Here is a 22,683-nt window from a genome sequence, read left to right as displayed (position 1 = left end):
GAATCACCGTATTTACGAATCTTAAAGACAAAGGTATGAAATGCTTTCAAAATGTTGAATCCGTGAAAGAGAAAATTATACTAGAATCAAAGCATATACTCGCCTTTCTCAATATACAATATGCAAATAAACTTCGTGACTAGTCAAATTCCCCGCGTAAATAAGAATGGAGGTGTATAGATATAAATCCATAAAGTTAACATCTTGATCCATCTTTATGTTAATTATAAATTGGTTGATTTATTCGACAACAATGTGGCTGTAGTTTAGTGGTAAGAATTCCACGTTGTGGCCGTGGAGACCTGGGCTCGAATCCCAGCAGCCACACATTATTTTTCTTTTATGCCCTTCGCTCAAGTAACACATTGGTTTTTACTATATATATGCGATGTAAAAGAATATAACACATTGGTTTAAGAGTCGACTCTTTCAAATGATTCTTTTATGCTCTTTTCAAAAGACCTTTCGCTCAAGTAACGCATTGGTTTTTACTATATATATGCCATGTAAAAGAATAACAAAGACGTACATTAAAGTTAGAGTTTGATGGTTCATAACCGAAGAGTTACATTTTTTGTTGAAGAGTCGACTCTTCCAAATGATTGTTTTAAAAGAGTTACTTATGAAGAATTGCCTTGTTAATGGTATACATATGTTCATGGTTTTTACTATATATATATACGCCATGTAAAAGAATAAGAATGACATACATTAAAGTTATAGTTTGATGGTTCGTAATCGAAGAGTTACGTTTTCTGTTGAAGAGTCGACTCTTCCAAATAATTGTTTTAAAAGAGTTACTTATGGAGAATTGCCTTGTTAGTCGTATACGTATGTCCCTGATCTTTAAATTATTTTTTGATATTTATGCCCGCCCATAGATAAAACCATATAAATGGAAAATTATCCTACATTCCCCTTCTATCTAAAAAAACAAAAACATGAAAAATTAAAATTTTTCCCCATAAGCAAAACAAGCTTATCATGATACTCCTTGTTAACAAATCAAAGAACAAGAACATGATTATCTATCTTCAAATTGTTCTTTTCTGCCTTTGCCACATGGGGTTAGCAGCAATAAATAACACTTTATATTAATTAATCAAATTTGAATGAACAAAGTAATGAATTAACAAAGCAAATGAACAAATTCCAAGACTTGTAAAATGAAGATTTCACTTTGACAAAGCAAACGAACAAATTATCGATGTATTTTCGAAAATAATCTCTTTATCCTCACAAGTTAGCATAAAATCTCTGTACGGATTAATCTCTCCAAGCCTCGCCTAGAAAATTATACTAATTATTATTGTTGTTTGTTATAAATGAAATTTCAATTCATATTAGCGATTTGAGAAGAGATCCCAAAAACATCAAATCTCACTTACGGAGTAAGATACGAGAGGACAGAATGTACGCAGACGTTGAGAAAAAGTAATAGTAGGAATAAATATTATTACTTAAATAATTTAGTAGTATTTAACTAGGTATACTTTTTTAACAGTAACCTAGAATTGCTAGTGTTGTACTTATCCAAATAATGCCAGTCAAGTTGGAGAGGTCTTCAAGACCATATCTTAACATAACAACAACGAACTTTCTCGTAAGAATTGAAACTCAATTAACTTTTTGCACTAAACAAAAAAGGTTGTAGACCCACTTAATTAGCTATAAAAATTAACTCCACATTAGATGGTGTGTTTGCCTAAACTTAGTATAGGTTGATCAAACTTAAAAAAAAAAAAAGGTTTATAAATCAAAATTAGCCATACATTAATCACTCACCTTATAAACACTTTTGATTTGATTGTTTTATTTTTTTTAATAATTTCGAAATATTCATTCTATAACATAACTCACAAGTACTAATGACTATTTTCCAAATGCTAACCTAATAGTAGATTCTATAGGCACCACCGTTGAAACCAATGAAGCAAATCATACTATCCCAAGAAACATAAAATATCAAGAAGTTTAAATTCACGGTTAATAACATTGATTCAATTGACCCTATTAGTTGATACTCGCGTATAATTCACCCCATTTGCACTTACTACATTCACTCCTGAGAATTGTAACCTCCCAATCGTTTATCACGCTTTATCTAACTGATTATTAGGACATATAATTACTTCGACAAAAAAGAATGTTTATCGATGCCTTTTAATTAAGCACATTAACCATTTATTAACAATCTAAACACTTCAATATAAAATACATAATATTTATATAACTAGTTGTTATAAAATCAGTTTCAACTAATAGTGTCTCACAAGTCACAACCAATTACTTTTAATTAGCTAAATCCAAATGGATTCTTAATCAATTCTTTAATTATTTAAATTTATTAAAAGCAAAGCAGGCAAAGTGACCAGTACGCAGTTCAGCATCTCCTTCCACGAACCATCCTAAATTTTCACTCTTCCTCTCAATTTTTTTTTTTTAAAATGCACAAAATCAAATATTTTAACATTGTTACAACGGTAATTACCTTGTTAATATTTTAAATTTTTTAGCTTAAGATAAAATTCGAATAAAAAAATAAAAACGAATATTTATGTGCCCGCCATGATCCCCAAAAACTATCCCGCTTTTTCTGTTTGGGCTTTTTAATCTTTGACCATATTCCACGTGTCAACTCCCTATTTGTTGTAAACAATGGGCCCACCTGTTCTGAAATGTTTCTATTTATGTTAACTCCCCTTGTCATATAATGCTGCCACTGGGGCACAGTCTCCCTGCTTCTACTGTTATACAATGGAGCGCCACATACACTGCGCTGCTCTATTATAACCTTACTTTCTAATTTTTCTTGCAAATTATATTCAAAAAAAAAAACCTAGCTATAGCATATTTTTGGGATCTTTGACTCTTTTTTCTGTAAAAGTTACGTTTCTTTTATTTGTATTTAAGCCGGAAGTCATGGCATCAGCTTGCGTGAACAAAATGGGTATGTCACCGGAGAAGTTTTTGGATTGTTCTCCAGCTGCTAAGTACAAGTCATATGGTTGGTTAAGTCCAAGGATGTCATTCAGTAGAGATGGTAGCAGTGGCGGAGGCGGAGGCGGAGGCGGAGGCGGTGAAGGTTCCAAAGTTGCTGGAGCAAAGACAACGAGTGTTGAAGATGCTAAAGTGGAGGGAGTAGATCCAGAAGTTTCGAAAGAAATGATAGATTTTGAGTTTATATCACTTGAAGATCCGGTGAATATGCTGCCAGCTGACGAACTTTTCTCTGATGGAAAGCTCGTGCCGCTGCATCTTTCCATGATCAGGCCGTCTACGACAACGTTACCTGCTGTTTCGCCCGATACACCTCAAGTTCGGATGAGAACTGAGATTTGCAATGCAGATCCGTATTTGTTCTCTCCGAAAGCACCTAGGTGTACCACACGATGGAGGGAGCTTCTAGGCTTGAAGAGACAACAGAGCAACAACAACGCCAAGCAAGAAATAATAACTCACAGAACTTCATCGTCTTTGCAGAACAATGCCGCTCATAAATCCCTGAAAAATTTGCTCCATCGTAGCTCAAAGTCCTTGAGCTCTTCACTAGACTCGTCTCTTCATCTTCCATTGTTGAAAGACTCTGATACAGAGTCTGTTTCAATTTCTTCTCGTTTATCGCTTTCTTCTTCCTCTTCCGGCCATGACCACGATGATCTTCCTAGATTTTCTCTTGATTCAGATAAACCAAATAGTACTTTCTCTAGAAATGCAAGTCATGTCTCTAACTCGCGTAGAGTTCGAGTTGTGAAACGTAGAGTATATTCCTCTGAAAATCCATTAGCTGCTACGAGAACTAGCAGAAGCCCAGTTCGTAAACAACCAGATGCTAAAATCACAACTGTCCGAGGAGTATCTGTTGATAGTCCTCGCATGAACTCATCAGGGAAAATCGTTTTCCATAGCCTAGAAAGAAGTTCAAGCAGTCCAAGCACATTCAATGGTGGACCTAGATATAAACACAGAGGAATGGAGAGATCTTATTCAGCTAATGTCCGTGTTACTCCTGTCCTCAATGTCCCCGTTTGTTCCCTTCGTGGTTCATCAAAATCCGGAGTGTTTGGGTTTCCTCTCTTCTCATCATCATCTTCGTCGAATATTACCGGAAACAAAGGTGGACATCACAGTAACAACAGCAGCAGACCCCGAACAGATCGAATCAAAGAATGAAAAGGGTCTTATTAGGCTATAGAAACTTGATAAGGCAATCCCACTTTAGTGCATTTCTTCTTTGAACTTGGTAATCCTCACTCTTTTTCCTTAGTTTTTGAGGGGTTTTTTCATGTTGGGAGTTTCAATTTTTCCATATTCAACAGGCTTATAAAAAAAAAACTATGTAAATATGCAGTCAACTAGCTCCTAGCTTGTTTTTTTTTTAAATTTTTACTTCCATTGTTGTTATTTTTGTTTATTTTTTCTAACTCTGAGATGCTCAAAGCTAATGTTTTATGAATTTTCTAATTGTTTTTTTTTTTAATCTTATTATATGTTTTTCTTGTACCTGAAAGCTATGGGAATCTCTCTGTTATACTTTTCAAAAAAGTCCTTACCTTTCTTTTCATTCTTGATTTTCTTGAATGAATATAATTAATGATGATATGAAAGCGTTTGAGAACCACACGCCTTGAATGGTGGTGGTAATGAGTTATGTGAACAGTAATTAACATTTTCTGGGCAGAAGGAAGAAGGTAGCGTGACATGCATTGGCATCTTTCTCTGCTATGCTTTACTGGAAATTAAATATATAATTTAGAAAAAATAATTGTAATATTGATTTTTGTTACATCAATTATTGTATTTTTTTTATAATTTTTTCTGGCTCTTTTTAACTATTTTGTTGTTGAAATTGGGAAATGGTGACAAGTTATTTTGAATACACACTGAGAAAGTGGCAGGTTTTGCTGATCAATCTGTTTTTTGCACGTCAGTCTGATCCCTACAACACCTTATAAGGACATGTATTGTATATATTGTAATATTGTATGGGTGTCAAGATATCTATATTTAAAAAAAAGATAAGTTTCTTGATTTTTGCAATATGTATTTTTATAGAAGGGAAAATGCCTAAAAGTATACACAGAGAAATACTCGAACTAATCCATACTCTAATTAAAATCATATTGTCTACGTGGTACATTAGTGAATCAACACACTGAAGGTCCACGTAGGCACACAGATGTGCTATGTAGGCACCAAGGTTGTAAAAAATACAGTTTTAATTAGTTCAGGGCAATACGATCCTCCTAAAATTCAAATGTGTCTCAGCAATTTCATATATAGTTTAAGATGGAAACAATGCACACATTTTCTTTTTATAGAAAAACAATATGGCAAATCTAAATCTATTGCAATAGTCTTATTCTGCAGTTCTATAAGAGGCCTTTTTTATGATTTCAACTCGTGATTTTCTGATTTTCTGATCATACGAGGACAACTAGTATATCTATGCCAAGGCTCCCCATCAATGAAGTAATGTGGACTTCTCATGACCACAAACTTTGCAAACATTGCTGTCTTCTTAATGAAGAAAAAAATGGATTAATTAATTATCCATCAAATCTATTAATTGAGAGAATGAAAGTCTGTTTCATTAAATATGAATAACAAGAGTTTTTGTAAAGCTTTGCATGATTAATGCATGCAGCTACCATGTGGAAACTGGACATCTACAGTCCATTAAGTAATTCGTTTGGTTTGAGGTATAAATAATTCAAGGGATAAACAATTTTGGAATAAAATATAAAGATTATTTGAACGAGTGTTTGGTTGGAGTGATTAATCAATAGTGGGATAACTTATCCCATCATTTATACCATAGTGATGGAATAACTTATCACATATACATGGTGGGATAAGTTATTTCGAGATAACTAATCTCGGTATTAATTATCTCGGAATAACAATTTTCCAACCAAACGACCCGTATCTCAGATTACTTTTCAAGTGTGAAATAAATGTTGTTGAAGAATCCATTTACTAAATAAATGTTCTAATAATATTTATTGAATTTAAAAAATCAGCTAATAAGTTAAGTATTTCGTTCGTGCCATGTTATGTGTCACCATTTCTTTTTTGGTCCGTCATAAAAAGAATGTCACCTTATCTAATTTGGTAAATATTTAATGATATCATTTCCATTTTCTTTTTAGTGGATCCCACTTATTAAAAAAGACAACTGAAAAGTATATATTAAAATAACTTTAAGAGGGACAATTTTATAAATTTTATAAAGCTTATTTCTTAAACTCTATGTCCGATCAAAATGATGACACCAAATGAGACAAAGATAGTACTCACTTTGTGTCAATTTTACTTGCTTTTTGATACTACTCATTGTCTAAAACATGTCTCAAATCATTAAATTTATTTTATTCCAAAATGATAAGAGTAAAATTACTTTGTAATATTTGTTATTTATTAAAGTGTATACTACAGCAACACCTTTGTCTATTCAACAGCCAGCCAATTGATCTCTATATCTGCTGTATATAGTGCTTCTTTTGGACTGTTCTCTTTTCTCTATGCTAACTTAAAACAAATTTGCTTCGTACCACTCACTATTCACCACAGAGATTTTCAAAGATTTCTTTTTTTTTCACATTTGAATTGAATTTACCATTAATCAATCTAGAATCTATTCTATTGAAAGTGTAATTAAATTGCTCTTTAATGCTTTTGATGCATATATGTATCGAAGTTGAGTCCTACTCATGTGTAGAGGCGGAGCCAAAATTTCAACTAAAGGAGTTCAATATTCAAATAAAACTTAGTCGAAGGGGAGTTCAACACCTACTATAACTATATAAAAAATAATTTTAATCATGTATAAATAGTATATTTTTCCGTCGAACGAGGTTCGTTCGAGCCCCTAAAGAAGGCTGGCTCCACCCCTGCTCATGTGTGAAGAGAGGAGCAGACGCAAATTAGGATTTATTTTAAATGTATATATCTTGTCTAATAATGTTGAACTTTTTTTTGATAAAAATCAGGTCTTCGATATGATTATATGTACTCAATGTTTAAGAAATAAAACTATCGACACACTTAATATTACCCGTACGGTATAAGAGGGGAAGGGTTCAGTTTCGTCAGAAAATCATACTACATATATACTGTAAATGTCTAATTCGTTAATGAAAATCATGTCTCTGCCATTGGTTCTACTAGCTTATTGACGAAATAAAAAATATTTATAAATTTCTTATATATTTCTATCTCTTAACCATGCACGATTAGTACTTAACACAATAGCTTTATCTTAATATATCTCATAATTATGATTAACTTATAGTAGAGTATGATTTATTTAGCGTAAAAGTATTTTTTACCATTGCAGGATGTTGCAGCTTTTGCAAGAAAATAACATGAAATTTGTACATCAAAAAGTTACAAAATTGAAAATAGTAAGATTGCTTTTTCTTGATATATACTTGAAGACAATATAGTTAAAAGTGAGAAAGAGGTCCATTGCATGTGTGAATTTTGTAGTTTAGATCATAGATAAAGATATAACACTTCTTTCAGTTGTCCTTGTCTTCTCTTCATGTCCCCATTCATCTCTTTGTTATAATCTTCTTATAATTAATGGTAATTATTGGAAGAGTCCCACTTGATTCCCACAAATTGACCATTCTTTCTTTCGTTATCGATTCAGAATTTAAACGTTATAAATTGTGATCCTTAGACTGTTGTTTCGGGTATATAAAATCTGTATGTTAGTTCACTAAACACCTTCAACACAAGATCAAAATGGTCTTGCAAAGAAGTGTGTTATTCTGTACTATTTTTAAAGAAAAATAGATGAAGCAGAATAAGTCAAGTTCTCCAAATTCACAGAGTGTTCGTCCTTAAGGAAATAATTCCCCTTAAGTACCCAAGGTTGTGGAATTTTCCTCCCGAGATAAAATGGTTTAACAACCCGACAGTAGCGTTACCTCAAACGATTGGATTCTCTTCGAACTAACTCAACGGGAGATGATCACACGGAGTTTTTAGAAACAAGAAAAATGTCTTTAAAGTGCAGAAATTTTTACTAAACATGTGGGAAAACGTAGGTTTATATAAGGAGGCAATGATTCATTGGAAAGGTGTATATTTTCGGAATAGTCATGTCTGTTCATTCGAAACAGTACGTCTTTTTCGAATAGTCACAACCATCCGAACAGTTACCCCTTTTTCGAAACAGTGTGTCTTTTCGTGTCCTCCATTTTTCATCCACATCAATTGAACCCAATATAGACAAATTATGTTCTTACACGTTGATCTAATTCTATTGATACTCATTTTTCCACGTCCATATAGGAATTATTATTAACTCCAAAGTACTAACGGAGTGATTATAATTGGATCGTTCATCGTTTTTATCCATATAGAAATATCCAAGCGGCATATTAACTAGCCACTAGTCATTTCTTTGTATTGAGAATGACAATTTTTTTAAGTACAAATTTCAAGTTCGTTACTCGATTCTATCTGATAGGAATTTCCATGATAAATTACTTGACTTTGACCACTAGTTATTTTTTTACTATATGGTGATGGACTCATGGGTTTACCCATCTTCAGTGCTTTTTAGACATTGGCAATATCAGTTTATTCTTTGCTCATTTAATTTTGACCAAAATCACGATTTTGAATTTATGAGTTCTGAATTTTATAAAAATAGCTTATAATTTGATTCCAATAAATTGCCTACGCATGTTAAAGTAATCTTTTTACTACAAATACAACGTGAGATTCCCTTACCACAATCATTAAATAAATGTACTTTATTATCTATGTTGGTTAATATAAAACATACATTAATTATCAGTACGATTCGAAATAAAAATACTTGAGGAAGAAAATGTGATGAATTATATAGCATGATAAACAAGGGTATTGTCACTTCTACTATCAGTACGATTCATCATTATATACATTCTGATAAACAAGGGTATTGTCACTTGTATTATTAATTTGACATTGACATGAGTGTGCAGGAGGCCTAGTGGCCGTTGCCCAATTTCAATTAGGGTAGTGTTAATGGAGCAGCTAGCCTAAAGTTTCTTTTGTAAAGGGAAGAAAAGTTATACAGAAATATTTAACCAATTCTTCATTTACACAATTGTCACACACTCATGTCGATGTTGCAGCTTTTGCCTTGCAATATTCACTTGCATTTTAGTCATTATCATCTTGCATTTGATATTTTCTTCCCTTATTCGAATTATGCTGGAGCAACAATAACCAAAGTTAGGGGCGAATTCAAATTCACACTAACCCAAAGCACCTAACAACCATTTTTGTCTACCGATACTTAACAATAAGTTATAACCGATTTTACTATATTTTTTTATATAAATATATAAAAATTTTACGAGGTCAGCACCCAGCCAGCACAGACTACGTGGGTCCGCCCTTGGCCGAAGTGCACAAATACAAGACTTTGGTCTACGATTCATATTCGTAGTGTGTAAAAATTTGCAAGCCTATTTATTCACTTTGAAATAATTTTCGTCAATTTTTCCTCAACTTCAGATACATACGTATGGGTGAAGTTCAATTATATATTGCCTAAACTTCAGTCGCATATGATTAGTTACAACCATTTCTGCATGAGTTTCAAAAATAATTTTACCCAAATTTTGAAGTAATTGTTTGAAGTGATCATAGACAGACAAGAAAAGCAAATGTTCAAAATTCAAATAGAATATCACATACAATTGTTACAGAATTATTGTATTTAGTACTCTAATTAGCACCCCTTGCACGTGGAGACTCTTATTTTAAATTAATCAATACTATATAGAATGTGATTAAAGAAAAGAGCCAGCAAGTGGGGCTCAACTTTGATTTGCACATGCAAAGATCAATTAAGTCTGTGTGTAAATGATTCAAAAACACTAAATGATAAAAAGGTGTTTTGGGAACAAAAACATATACTTATTTGAATAGTTTAGTTAGGATATTAGTGGATTAGCATGTACTTAAGTATATACTTAACAAACCAAAGACAAATATTAGAATTGGAAAAAGCTGATGAACAAGTTGTTGTTTAATTTAGACAGAGAGGCAAACCCCCTTGCACCCTGCTTTAATTTTATCAACAATGCCTTTGTTTTTTTCTTTAACCTTTGCTTAATTATATAATCTATTTATTTGTCCACATTCTTAATTATATAATATGGTTGCACAGTGAACAGTCTTTGTCTCTACATAAATAAATCAATATATATAGGAGAGTTGGTAATTGTTAGTGTCTTTATCTTAGTTCTAAAGGAGACATATAGATTATATTGAGGAAATGTCTTGGGTGAAGGCAATTTTTTTGTCTTGTGGTGAATGGAATGAGCCAATATTGGTTTTTGTCATACTTGCAATTTTTTTTTCTCATTCAGATTTGAATAAAATAATTTATCATTATCATATTATAAAGTTTTAAAAATTACCTCAAGGTTCAACATACTCACAGATTCATATTATTTGTTAATATCAGACTTTAATTTGAAATAATATAGCACAAGAGCTGATAGACATGCTATAACAAATTTATATGCTCAACTACTTCAAAATTTAAATAGAACTTGAGTACTAAGCATTTAAGAACTTGATAAACAAAACTTATCATTCTTCTTGGTAACGTACTACTGTATTATTATAAGTGTTTATGACATTTTGAAAATAAATCTTTGCAAGTAATTAAAACAAAATATACCCCACAACCAAATTTTAAGCTATTGAAAGTATTACTACAATACTTAAATTATACTTTTGTTTACTTTCACAATCAATGTGGTGGATCCGGACTTTACGAATAGCAGAAGCTTTAGTACATCAAACGATTTTTTTTTTTTTATCCACTTCGGATTATGATGACTAATCTATAGGTGGTGAGTTTTGGTTTAGTGGACAAACAAGGTTGAATTTTCTCGACTTTGAATTCGAAATCTTTTATATACTATATCACCTCATTTTAACTTTTGATGGTAAATTATAATAGTAGTAGTATATTTATTAGGAACGTGATGTTAATGAAATTGTCGGTTCACGAGATTCTCTTTTACACTAATAAATAAATAAAATAATGAGAATAGTACTATAGTGATGTTGATGTTGATGTTCTTTATTAAGGACAAATACTGGGATTTGGAAATATTCGGTCGTTTACAATATCCATCGTCCCAAATTAAAAATTCCATGCATCTATCACACCTACAAAATTCACGAGACCACCAACATGAGTTGTGGTGCAACATATGAAGCTGTTTCACCCTTAATCAGAGGTCGAAGGTTCGACCTTGGACATGGTGAAAGCTCTGTTGGGAGCCCCCGAATGGAGCCCTACCAGGTGCGAATTCGAATTAGTCGGACTCTAATGCGGGTATCGAACACCGGATGAGAAACAAAAAAAAAATTGACTGAGACCAAAATTTAACATTCATCCCTATTTTGCTAATTCATGTGGACACCATAGAGGAAGAATGACTGAAATTGTGCATCGCGCTAAGCTACGTATAATTAAATCTCTTTGCATGATGTCTTATGTATATTAGTAATATTTGTATTAGTAATGCTTGTATTTTTTTTATTCAATGTTTGGTTGATGTATTAAAAATAAGATGAATTACATAATTTCTATTTTTTTTTTTAACAGAAATAAAAGTGTCTTTAATCATATTAATATAAACATGCTTTTTAGCACTAATTCGATGGATTTTTCAGGTATTAATAATACAGAATATACTATAGTATAGATGGGTAGGTAAAGGGAGAGGAAATTTGATAGAGAAGTGACTGGTGATGTCCAGAATGGTAAGTGTGTATATAGGAATATGAAAGGGTTTTCAAAAGTGTGAGTTGATGTAAACGACAAAGTGCTGTTGCTAGCTAACTCATTCAGCTAACAGTCCTACTACACACTGTACTATACTAACAACATGAATAGTAGTGAACAGATAACAAGGCAAATGCATCTCCTGTTATGTCTCTCAATAATCCCAACAAACAAAATTTCAAACAAGACAAACAACCAGTAATTCATTTTGAACTTTCCCTGTGCTGAGGGCTCTTTCATAAATTGATGCTATGTTTTTTTTAGGGATAACGTTCGTGTACACTCTATCTAGTTTTTTTTTTATATTATATTGTTGTTCCTTGTGCTTTTGCTTATACATATCTTATTCCAAATAGTAATAATTTGGAGATGTCTAGGTGATGGCATGGGGCTCGATTGATTGTCAAAGGTAGCTAGCTCGGAGATGTGCACACACAAGAAGGTGCTAGTTCTGCTCGATCACGTGGGGTGATACATAATAATTAATCTCGAAATTTGACTCGTGGATTGTAGTACGTGGAACTTAATTCAAAAAAAAAGACATCACATTAATTGATGGAATTAGTTCAAGGGAGACAATATTATTAGTGCACACATGGTCTCGTGTTGATAGTTGAAAAGATTAGGAGCTATGAAACTTTTTCGAAAAAATGTAAAACTTGATCTGAAGCAAATAATATCTCATAATAATACCTAGCGTATTTTTATCGAACAGAAAAATCTGCCTCTCTTGATTTAAAAATGTAAATAATAAGAAAAGGAAAGGAAGCTTTAAGAGTGATGTACAACTAGTCAGTTGGGTGATAGTGAATTGAAAAAGTAGTAGACAGTGAATAAGTTTTTTTTTTTTTTTTTTTCAAGGTATCACATAGTCGATAGTCGTGACACTAATTCTTCGTTCTTTTGTCAGCACACTAAACGATAGAGAACTGACAACAGAGTTTGCTCCATTCGTCAGCGAATAAGTTATATTTGTTGAAGAAAAGAGATAATATATAGACAACTTTTATATATATACATATAATTTGTATGGTAGTACATACTACATAGTAGTATGCAGCTTTAAAGTTGCCTAAATTGATCTTATCAATTTTACCCTACTAGACTCTGTGCTGTTGATATGAGTTGTAACTTGAAAGTACTCTTATGTCTCCTAGCTATGCATATGATTTTGATGGTTTTTCTTACTTTTTTTTTCTTTTCATGGGGGTATTACCCAATGAGTTTTAATCTGTCCCCAATCAAGATGCCACTTTTATAATCAACAAGAGTTTGGTGGAAGGATAGACATTCCTTCCTAACAATTTCACCTACTAAAAGGAGTAAATCTCGAGTTTGAGTTCTGATTATTGAAATTATCTTTATTTGGGAGCTTTATACTTCAAATATGGAACTTCCTGATCGAATATGAGTATCAAATATTGAACAGGAAATGAGTATTACTAGTAGACTTTAAGAGGTCGTTTGGTACACCAGATGTGATACGTAAGGATATCCCATGATCATTACAGAAAGGTTTATTTGTGCCATTATTTTGTAATGGTGATTTTTGCAAAATCATTTTTGTTACGTGACCTTTTATTAGAGGTCAACATTACCAAATTCAAACATTAATGGGTATGATTTTTTATTTTGATTTTAAGTAATATTAGTTGATATGAATTTGGTAATGTAGACCTCTAATAAGAGACCACGTGACAAAAATGATTTTGCAAAAATCACCGTAACGAAATATTGGCAAGAATGGACCTTTCTATAACGGCAATGACATAAATGGACCAAACTTTCATTGACAGTGGTATAGATGAGCTAAAATTATAACAAATAATATAGATAAACCATTTTCAATAGTTTGATGAAATATTTGAGCCATTTCCCTTGTAAGAATTCAACCTCCAATGAAATTTCACTTAAAAAAAAGTTTCCGAATGCAGTTAGTATTAAGGGGACTCCGATCCAAATGGGCCATATCTTCATTCTGGACAAGCCCAGTTCAAAGTATTTGGGCTCATAGCCTTACGACCCGACCCGACCCGACCCATATATTGAGCTTGGACTGATTTCACCAGCATTCTTCTCTGTACGGTAATTGTGGCGGGAGAGCTGCAAATCTCCCCATTCAATGTCCGAAGAGTGCAAATATTCTTGCAATACAGCGACTGAAACGCTAGAATGGATTCATGCAATTGTCAAATTGATTGCACCTTATCGATATTTCTTAGATGCTCATGTCGTCAACTTTTTCAAGGTCTTCTATTCAGCTCATCTCTGAACTAAGCTTAGTTGAGCTGTTTTTGCGATTTTTTATGCTTTGCGTATTAGCTTTTTGGTATATTACGTGTACAACTTTGAAAATTTTTGGGAGTATATGCAGGATAGACTATGGGAAGCTGTTGATGAAGAATGGATGGATTGTTTACGGAAGGAGCCGGTTGAAAATCTTCTCCGAATTCCTTCTGGTGTTGTTCGGGTAGTTATGAGTACTACCTCCTTCCATTTTTACTTGTTCATTATCAACTTAGCATGTACTAGGAGGAGCAATAAAAAGAGTGATAATTTTACTATATCATTCGTTGAATAAGTTCAATGTTTTGGGGAATGACTATACTTAATAATATGAGTAAGTTAGGAACTAAGAGATCGATTATCTCTCGATTTTCCAAATTGGACAAGTAAAAGTGGACATCTATTTTTAGTATAGTGGACAAGTAAAAGTGGACAGAGTATATTCTTTCTTTTTTTCTGATGCTTCCTAGTTTTACGCTTAATATTGTTAATTTCATGTGTATATAGATGAATTATTCTGTTGCCTGTTAATGGAGCATTTCTAGTTTGAATTAGTGTTTCTTAGCTGGAGTTATAAAGAGTGTAGAGCTACTAAGAGGTTCATTAGCTGATTGCCTGCTTTGCTTACAGAAAGAGGAACTGCATATTTTTTGCGAAAAGTAATTACTGAAGGTCAAGCAGTAATAGCGCATATTCTCTTCCCATACTACTGATAGCTGATCTTATCTTGAATGTAGCAAGTGCTCACAAATAGAAAAGTTTCATTGGCTTGAGTATCAGCAGCTAGGATCCAAATGTAGCCATATAGATAGTGGGATATTGCTGACCCCAGCTAGTTGGGGATTAAGGTGCAGTCGTTGTTGTTTCTGCTGTCGATTATTGATTGCCAACTACCAAATGTACTTTAGTTGAACATAGCCATAACTTTTGTAGTTTGGTGTCTATTCACTTCGCTGGATGGAATCCTTTCAAATAACAAGATTGCCAATACTTTAGTTTTAATGTCAACTATCCAGAACTATAAGGAAAAAAAAAAGGAAAAGTGAAAAGAACAAATTTGTTGTCTCCCAATTACCTAGTATCTACAACAGTAAGATAACCTAAATTTCTTTTTTAATTGACTTTGTTCATTGTGTTGTTAGGATCACTGGCCTGGCTCACTTAAGAAGTTCATCCTTACTCTGAGGTCTCTTTCTCTTTCACGTGAGCAGGCAGATTTTCAGGTAATTTTTTTTATTCTCGTTCTTTTCCTAAATTTGTGCGAATCCACCGGTCGATCTATCTATCCGTATATAGATATATGATCAAGCATGCCCATTTGTGAAATAAAAAATAAAATTCCATTTCTCTCCTCTTTCCGCCCCTCTCCATGTACGAATAAAGTGCGAAAGGGGGAGTAGTAATAAGTCATATAGCATCAATGGATTCATGATAAAGTAAATTTTCCTAAATTTGTGATACACGGTAGCTATGGAATTACCCTCAAAGCCTTTCTAATTATACATTTGAAGTTTCATACCCATAGCTTTCTGTACTGGTGGCATTGCATCTGGTTAGTTGTTGTCTCTTCTGGGTTATGATATCTATATAACTAGACTAAGGAACCTACTGGCGTAGCTGCTTCATTTTGCATAATTTTTTGGTTAAGTGTAATGAGTTCTTGAAAGGTGCTAGAAGACCCCTTCCGTATGTAGTTTCATGCTCTCTCGGATATAGTGATACCTTTCATGTTCTTTGCCTTTAATTAGTTCGTTTTTCTTCAACCATTCAAGACCATTTTATAAGGCAGTCAGGTTTTAATTTCACTTTTTGTGTTTGCTTGCAGGAACTTTCAGGAATGCACATAACGTCAATAAGTAATGTTTTAGCTCAAGGCATGAATCATAAGAAAAAGCATGAAGTAAGGCATGAAATTTTATGCTTAGTCCTCTTAGACACTCATCTTTGTGCTCAATTGGTTGGCTACAAATCTGTGGAGCAGTATTTTATCTTTTCTGCTTTCGAGTTTTGATTTGTAGATGCCTACATGCTCATATAAGGTCATTTAGGCAAACTTTTTTTTTTCTTTTTTTTTACCATCAAGCTTTTACTATTAGCTTTTAGGTACTCCAGAGAAGTGTCCTCCCTTGCTAGCTATGTTCTGCTCTAAATATGAGATTGCTGAATATTTTTCTAATATTGAATCTATGTGTGATAGAGCTTTTATGCATATTCCTTTTAGTGTTTTGTTTTCTCAACCTGAATGAAAGAACATAATAAATTTTTAGAAGTTCTGATTAAGTGAATCAAAGGATTTAAGAGTTTTTTTCCTGATTTTAAATGCTTTTCCAAATGTTGAGCTTAAGTTCAAAAAAACAACCATATAGATTCCTTCTACGCGTTTAATTTTCTCAACTTGAATGATAGAATGGTAAAATACTGTCTAAGCAGGTGGAAGCCCTTTCTGCGCTGGTCAGTTTAGTCTCAGATCAAGTTGGAGCCCGAACAGTTGTTGATGTTGGTGCTGGACAGGTGTGCCCCTTCTACTTTGTACAATATCAGGCTTGCTCCTATGCAATTCATATATTCTGCCTCTTCTGGTGTGGATACATATATGTCTGTATCTGTATCTGCATATTAGGACTATTATAACTTACAAATTTATTTATCTTAATTCATTTTTTTAGGACGAGTCAATACATAGGTAGACTCTACATGACAAAGGACTTTTGTGTTAGTTGTATATAGGGCTAGTTAATATTTTTTAAATATTTTTTAAATATTTTTTTGTGTCAATTCCATGGTTAATAATTTGACCATCAGACAGCTTTAAGGTACAATTATGGGCTTGAAAAAAAATCTATAACTTTTTCTAGTAAATTCTTAATCGAATAACAATTATGCTACACTCCAAAGCAATTTGGCGTCAGGTTGAAGTTTCATTCTTCATGTCGCTCCATTTAAGCTCAACTCATTCAAGTATTATACCAAACAGAATTGAAGTTGTAATAATTCTGAACTGAACTTCACTTCAGCTGAAAACTAAATGACTTGCGAACCTTTTCTACTGGAGTAACCTTCACATTGCCAATAGTTTCTATGAATGTTTTGACTTCGTTAATTTGGTAGAATGCATACAGGAAGGTTCATTGTGAAAGAGCTAACTCATGTTTTGTCCACTGATGTAATTTTCAGCATCTACTGGATGCAATATCAATGAAATTTTGAGCTTACCTGATCAAAATAACAAAAAGAAATATCATAGTATTTTTGATTGTAGAGAAATAACCATCTGGGTTATCTGGTATTCTTGTTTTCTGCTCCTACTTAGGCTGTTTATGACTTTATGTGGTGTAGGGTTATCTTGCACAAGTTCTTGCATTTGACTACCAGCTTTCTGTAATTGCGATTGATGCTTGTGCACATCACGGCAAGATAACTGATGCACGTGCAGAGAGAATCAAAAAACACTATGTATCTAAGATGCATAAAAATTGGTAGGTAGTCTCAGAACGCGTACTTGTCGAAATTATCATATATATGAAGCACATATTCCTTATGCTAATGAAATCATTATATGAAATAGGTTATAATTAACCTATATAACACTGAAAAAGTGGTCTGAAAATGTTGGCCGTAAATTGAAAGTTAAGGACTATATCTGACTTGTTTTATGTTTGGTTAAGAAGAAATGAAACTAAACTGGATATAGTTAAGAGTCTTGCATTGCGTTGAGGGAGAGGGAGTTAAACTTCTGTTTTTCCTCAGAGAGGGAAATAAACTTTTTAACTGCTACAACTTGAGTTATTGGTTGAACTTTACACAATAAATAACAATGGTGAGCAGTAATTTCCACCTCCTCATTACTCACCTTATTTTCGGGCATCCAAAGGAACCTAGGTTGAGTCTAATATTACTGCCTTAGCCTTTCTAAAGAGATTAATGAACAGTAACGGATGAAATTCTTTTTATTATGTACACTGGTTGGGGCGTTTTGAAAAGCTGATGTATTGCAGAAACTTGGTAGCATTCATTGTCCAGTTGACAAAAATATGCCTCTGCTTCATTGTTCTACGTCAATCTGATTCATGGTTACATTTAGTTGGCATCAGTATTTTGTGTCATTTTATTGAATGGTCTTCCTCTTTCAGAATGCTTCTCCGTAATCCATTTCCCTTTTTCCAGCACCAAACAGAGAGAGTTTAGTGTGCCAAAGACAGTGACATGCCGAGTGCTGTCTTCTGATACACTGAAGGCCTTGAGTAACTCCCCAGCAGAGAATGACCTTACAGGGAATCAACATTTGAGCCAAAACTGTTCAGTGTCTCAGCCATCTCGACTTGCTGAGGATATACTACCTTCTCTGTCTTATAGTGATTCTACTTTGGTTATTGCTGGACTTCATGCTTGTGGAGACCTCTCAGTGACAATGTTGAGGTGGGTACCATATTGTATAATTGTGCTGCTTTCTAAGTATCATGAGGTGGTACTGAATTACTAAAGGCCTCTAGGCCACCATGAATGTTCATGGGCTATTCCATTTGTCTGAATGGTTAGTGGTGTTCGACTTGCATTCTTTATTGCAAAAAATAATGGTTAGTGGTGTTCGACTGCATTCTTTATTGCATAAAATACTATGTCCAGAAAGACGGATATCCCATGTCTATTCTCCTTTGTCATTCTAAGACCTTAAAATAACATTTGGAATAAGTTCTGGGTTTTATGTTTCCATCATATTAAGTATTATATTTTGAGAAGCTTTATGTGAATAATTCTTACTAAATGCCTTATTCTTATCTTAGTTTGCTTTAGGGGATCGTTTTAGGTTATGATAGTCCCTCCTGATTTGATATTTGTGGGATGTGTGACTCAATATTTCTTATAATTAAGGACATTCTTGGAATGTGACAAAGCTAAGGCAGTGATTAGCATTGGTTGCTGTTATAACTTGCTTTCTGAGGAAGCCACTGGCATAGCAGATTCTTCTTGTGGTTTTCCTGTTAGTCAAGGTGTTAAATTTGCTGGAGTAATGCTTGACAAAAGTGCTCGTGATCTAGCTTGTCAGGTAGATGAGTATTATACTATTCTTTGTTGGCTCTTGCTGGTAGAACTTGCTTGAATTAACAGTTCAAATTCATTGCATCTCGAAAGCTGCCTACCTTTTCACTATAATTGTATTCTGATCTTGAGTTGCTTTATCAGAGTGCTGATAGATGGAGAGGCTTGGGTGAGCATGCAGGGCTTCATAACTTTGAGTTGCATGCATTCCGTGCTGCTTTCCAGATGGTACGTGCTGTTTATTTTGCTCAACTATTTAAATTGGTTTCATTGGGCTTATCCATAAGTCCTTTCATTGAAACATTTTGCCAATAGTAGCAGTGGTTTTAATGTGTGCTTAGTCTGTGCAATAGCCTGCTAACCTGCATTTATTGTAAAGGTTCTCTTCAGACATTATCCGAACATATTGCTAGAAAGCCCGACAATAGGGCGTCAAGGGAAAGCCTTACGACGCCAACAGAATCAGAGGATCCTGGAGTCTAATTTGCATCATGGGGGCCCTTCAGAATTTGGTGAGTACTTGTAAAGGATACCATTGATCAATTTCATTAGGATTCAAGGTAAAGCCATATAAGGTATATCTCGTACTAATTTCTGAATAACTTATTCATCAGAATGTATGTCAAATATCTATTCATAAGATGTGTCATATATTCTTGACTAGCTTAGTAGATTTCATCATTTTATGCAACTGTACACATGTTATTGTCACGCGTCAAATCTGGAAGGATGCAACCGGCGCGCGATGCATTAAACTTCCATTGAGTGAACCAAACCTAACATGACATACTGGAATGCATTCCATGCATGTATAAGAAACATAAACAACTTGATAACATTTCTTTAAGATATAAACATGACATCATTCGCCTAAACAATTGAAATAACATAAGTGTCATTTATACACCCAAGTGTCGTAGCTTAACTGTGAAGGCTACCTATTACGAATATAGCTCTTAAGCGCTTTCTATGCAGGTGAACCGCGGGAGGGTGTGGCGTTTCATCATGAATACTCTTCTATTCAGAATTCTAAAAGCAGTGAGTCTAGAGCTGTGGACAGATACTCACTATTTGTAAAATTTTGTGAGTCTGGATTAGATCGCCTACATCTCCCTCATTTGGGGGATACAGCTTACAGTGCAGTCTGGAGGGAGTCTGAATCATATGCTGTAAGTAGATCTTTGATGATATTATTATTTATAGTTTCTTAAAAAATCTCTTTGGAGCATTATTATTTGTCTTCTGTATCTAAAAACTGTTAGTGGTAAATCTATGCAAATGCAATTTTGGAGATCTTGTCAAACTCTGTTCTCATTTTCTTATCTGTCACTCGAAGTGCTTCTATGTCCTACTCTCATAATTTGGATGTCTGTTTTCTTTTTTGATTTGTTGATGAGCTAATCTTGTCATTTCAATGCAATTTTCATTTCCCCCCTTAGTTGTTGCATGATCTAAGCTTCATTTTGCTTCTATGAATAATATGATCCTTTGCTTACTCTTGAAATAGTCTCCTACCAAAGAAAAATTTCTCCGAAGGTGGATGTCCTCCTATTTGATCTGTGGTTGAGTCAATGCTAAAGACATGCAAAAGTTGCAAGGATATTTTATCAGTAAAATACGTAGTAAGAGTAATGATACTATTCTCTTTCACTAAGTATATGGCAAATAGTTTTTTGGCATCTCCAGGTAGGTCTTTGTTCTTCACCCACAAACCAATTTTTTTGGGGTAGTTAGCAAAGTGATTTGCCGACTGCATAGTGTAAGATGACTAAGCTGGCTCTCTTTCCTTTACCTTTTAAGAGGATATTACAAAAAACAGTATCTTATCTCTGCTTTCGTTTGATTTTCAGTTGGCCAAGAATTGATGCATAATTTATTGAAAAGGTCTTCAATTTGCGTAATTTGAAAGTCATTGGTTTGCCCAAATGATATTGCCTCTTGAAGATTATAGTTGGATGATTTAAGTGATCAAGATATTTCTTCTCAGCATCTATTAAATTGATGTGATTCTAAAAGGTCAAAAGTATCTTCATAAGCTGAAGTTCCACAATATTGTGGCCTCATTGTATATTAGTTGATCTAGTAGCTCCTCATTGTATATTAGTTGATCTAGTAGCTTTCTCTTAAGAATGGGGATCTGTTGGTTGTACAGTATGTATGGCATCATTGTTCTGTCAGATTCTTGGGACTCGGGAGTTTCTCTTGCCGAAATAGTATAGAGATGTCTGTTCTTTCTTATATTCTTTTTGGGGCCTGATAAATAACATAAAAGAAGATTTTTTTTTTTTTTTGGAAAAAAACAAGAATCTTTTCCTTCTCTGATAAAGTAATCAACTTTCTGCAGGAGTTAATAGGGCCTTATTGGTCTCTTCGTGCTGCCCTGGGTCCCGTTTTGGAAACTCTTATACTGCTTGACCGGTTATTGCTCCTCCAAGAGTATGGGAATGATCTGGAAGCGAGACTCTTACCGATATTTAATCCTGTATTATCTCCGCGGAATATGGCTATCATAGCTAAGAAAATTAGAAATTAGAAAAATCTTCCCAAGTCCCCCAAAATGTGATTCAACATACCGTGTAGCTATTGACAGGGTCCTCGTGAAAGGAACTATTTACATGGGCGTCTTTGTGGTGAAGCTTTATTATATTTCTCTTCACTTCCTTCAGTAGCGTGAATAGACTTGATGTTGGTGAACATTGGTGAATGATAATATCTAATTGTCTTTCTTGTTTATTTATTTACTTGTAGATATTTATTTGCAAGGTGTTGGCTGAGTGATTCTCTTTGCACATTTGTTCTCAAGTTGTCTACTGCTGTCTTTTATCTATCGAACATATTGCTAACGTAGATGTTTATTGGTTTCAAATTCTGACCGCTCTGTATTCTTATGATTATCTTATTGACCTTTATTCACTTGGGATATATATGATTTTATGAGAAACTGTCCTTGTTTTAACAAGTTGAGTACTATAATATAAGCTAGACGGTTGTGTCCACTTTCCTATGAAGTATTCAAGGAGAATATATAAATGATACGCGATGACATGAACTCTAGGCTACTTACACATTGATTACATTTTATATTTATATGTTATTCTTGTTTCCTTAATGTGATGTCAAGTTCCTTGCAGGTAAACTCATTCTTATAATAGTAAAAATAAATGTCAGGTTTGTGTGCTGGCCTTTTCAATCTCCTCTTTTTTATTTATTTGTACTGTGTACATATTTCTGTTGATAGTCCGCCCATAGCGGGAGCTTTTCGTGCATCGGGCTGCCTTTTTATTCTATGTAAAGGCTGAAGTTGAAGCTTAATTCTTAAGTTTAGTTATGAGCAATTTGGGATAAGATTACTTTGACTAAGTGCATTATTTATCATGATTGCCGGTGCTAAACAGAATGTAGTGCAGGCTTACTCGCTGGAGAAAATGACTTGCAGTATCTTTAAAGAGTACTTTCTGTGGATATTGGGGAGTTGCATCAAGTGTACATATTTGCAAAAGTAAGAAGGTACCATTGCTTACTCCTTTCTGCTTTTTAAATAT

General features: G+C 33.7%; 2 protein-coding genes and 2 non-coding genes across 6 annotated transcripts; all 4 read left to right on the top strand.

Annotated features, from left to right (window-relative positions):
• Positions 1-255: 255 nt before the first annotated feature.
• Positions 256-327, top strand: TRNAH-GUG. Its single transcript has one exon. It is a non-coding gene; the product is annotated as a tRNA-His (tRNA).
• A 2,409-nt stretch (positions 328-2,736) lies between these two features.
• On the top strand, positions 2,737-4,836 carry LOC107877447. The gene has a single exon (XM_016724096.2). It carries the CDS (start codon positions 2,923-2,925, stop codon positions 4,171-4,173), a length of 1,251 nt encoding a protein of 416 aa, XP_016579582.1. The 5' UTR covers positions 2,737-2,922; the 3' UTR covers positions 4,174-4,836.
• Positions 4,837-4,848: 12 nt separating this feature from the next.
• LOC124886307 lies at positions 4,849-4,943 on the top strand. Its single transcript, XR_007043394.1, has one exon. It is a non-coding gene; the product is annotated as a small nucleolar RNA Z122 (small nucleolar RNA).
• An 8,941-nt stretch (positions 4,944-13,884) lies between these two features.
• Positions 13,885-21,874, top strand: LOC107878906 (probable methyltransferase-like protein 25). 3 transcript variants are annotated; one of them, XM_016726080.2, is made up of 12 exons: positions 13,887-14,066; positions 14,193-14,288; positions 15,247-15,327; positions 15,930-16,004; positions 16,535-16,615; positions 17,441-17,580; positions 18,269-18,520; positions 18,974-19,148; positions 19,286-19,369; positions 19,521-19,653; positions 20,117-20,310; positions 21,486-21,874. In XM_016726080.2, the coding sequence occupies exons 1-12, from the start codon at positions 13,941-13,943 to the stop codon at positions 21,672-21,674; spliced, it is 1,626 nt and encodes a 541-aa protein (XP_016581566.1). In that variant the 5' UTR covers positions 13,887-13,940; the 3' UTR covers positions 21,675-21,874. The 3 variants fall into 3 exon arrangements, with proteins under 3 accessions (XP_047249365.1, XP_016581566.1, XP_047249364.1); XM_047393409.1 differs by lacking the exon at positions 21,486-21,874 and having other exon boundaries at positions 13,885-14,066; positions 19,521-19,716; positions 20,117-20,253; XM_047393408.1 differs by lacking the exon at positions 13,887-14,066 and having other exon boundaries at positions 14,193-14,298.
• The last annotated feature ends 809 nt before the right edge of the window (positions 21,875-22,683 follow it).

Source organism: Capsicum annuum, chromosome 7, assembly GCF_002878395.1.
Source record: "Capsicum annuum cultivar UCD-10X-F1 chromosome 7, UCD10Xv1.1, whole genome shotgun sequence".
NCBI lineage: Eukaryota > Viridiplantae > Streptophyta > Magnoliopsida > Solanales > Solanaceae > Capsicum > Capsicum annuum.
Note: the sequence above shows the minus strand (reverse complement) of the source record. Positions and strands in the feature narration are given on the sequence as shown.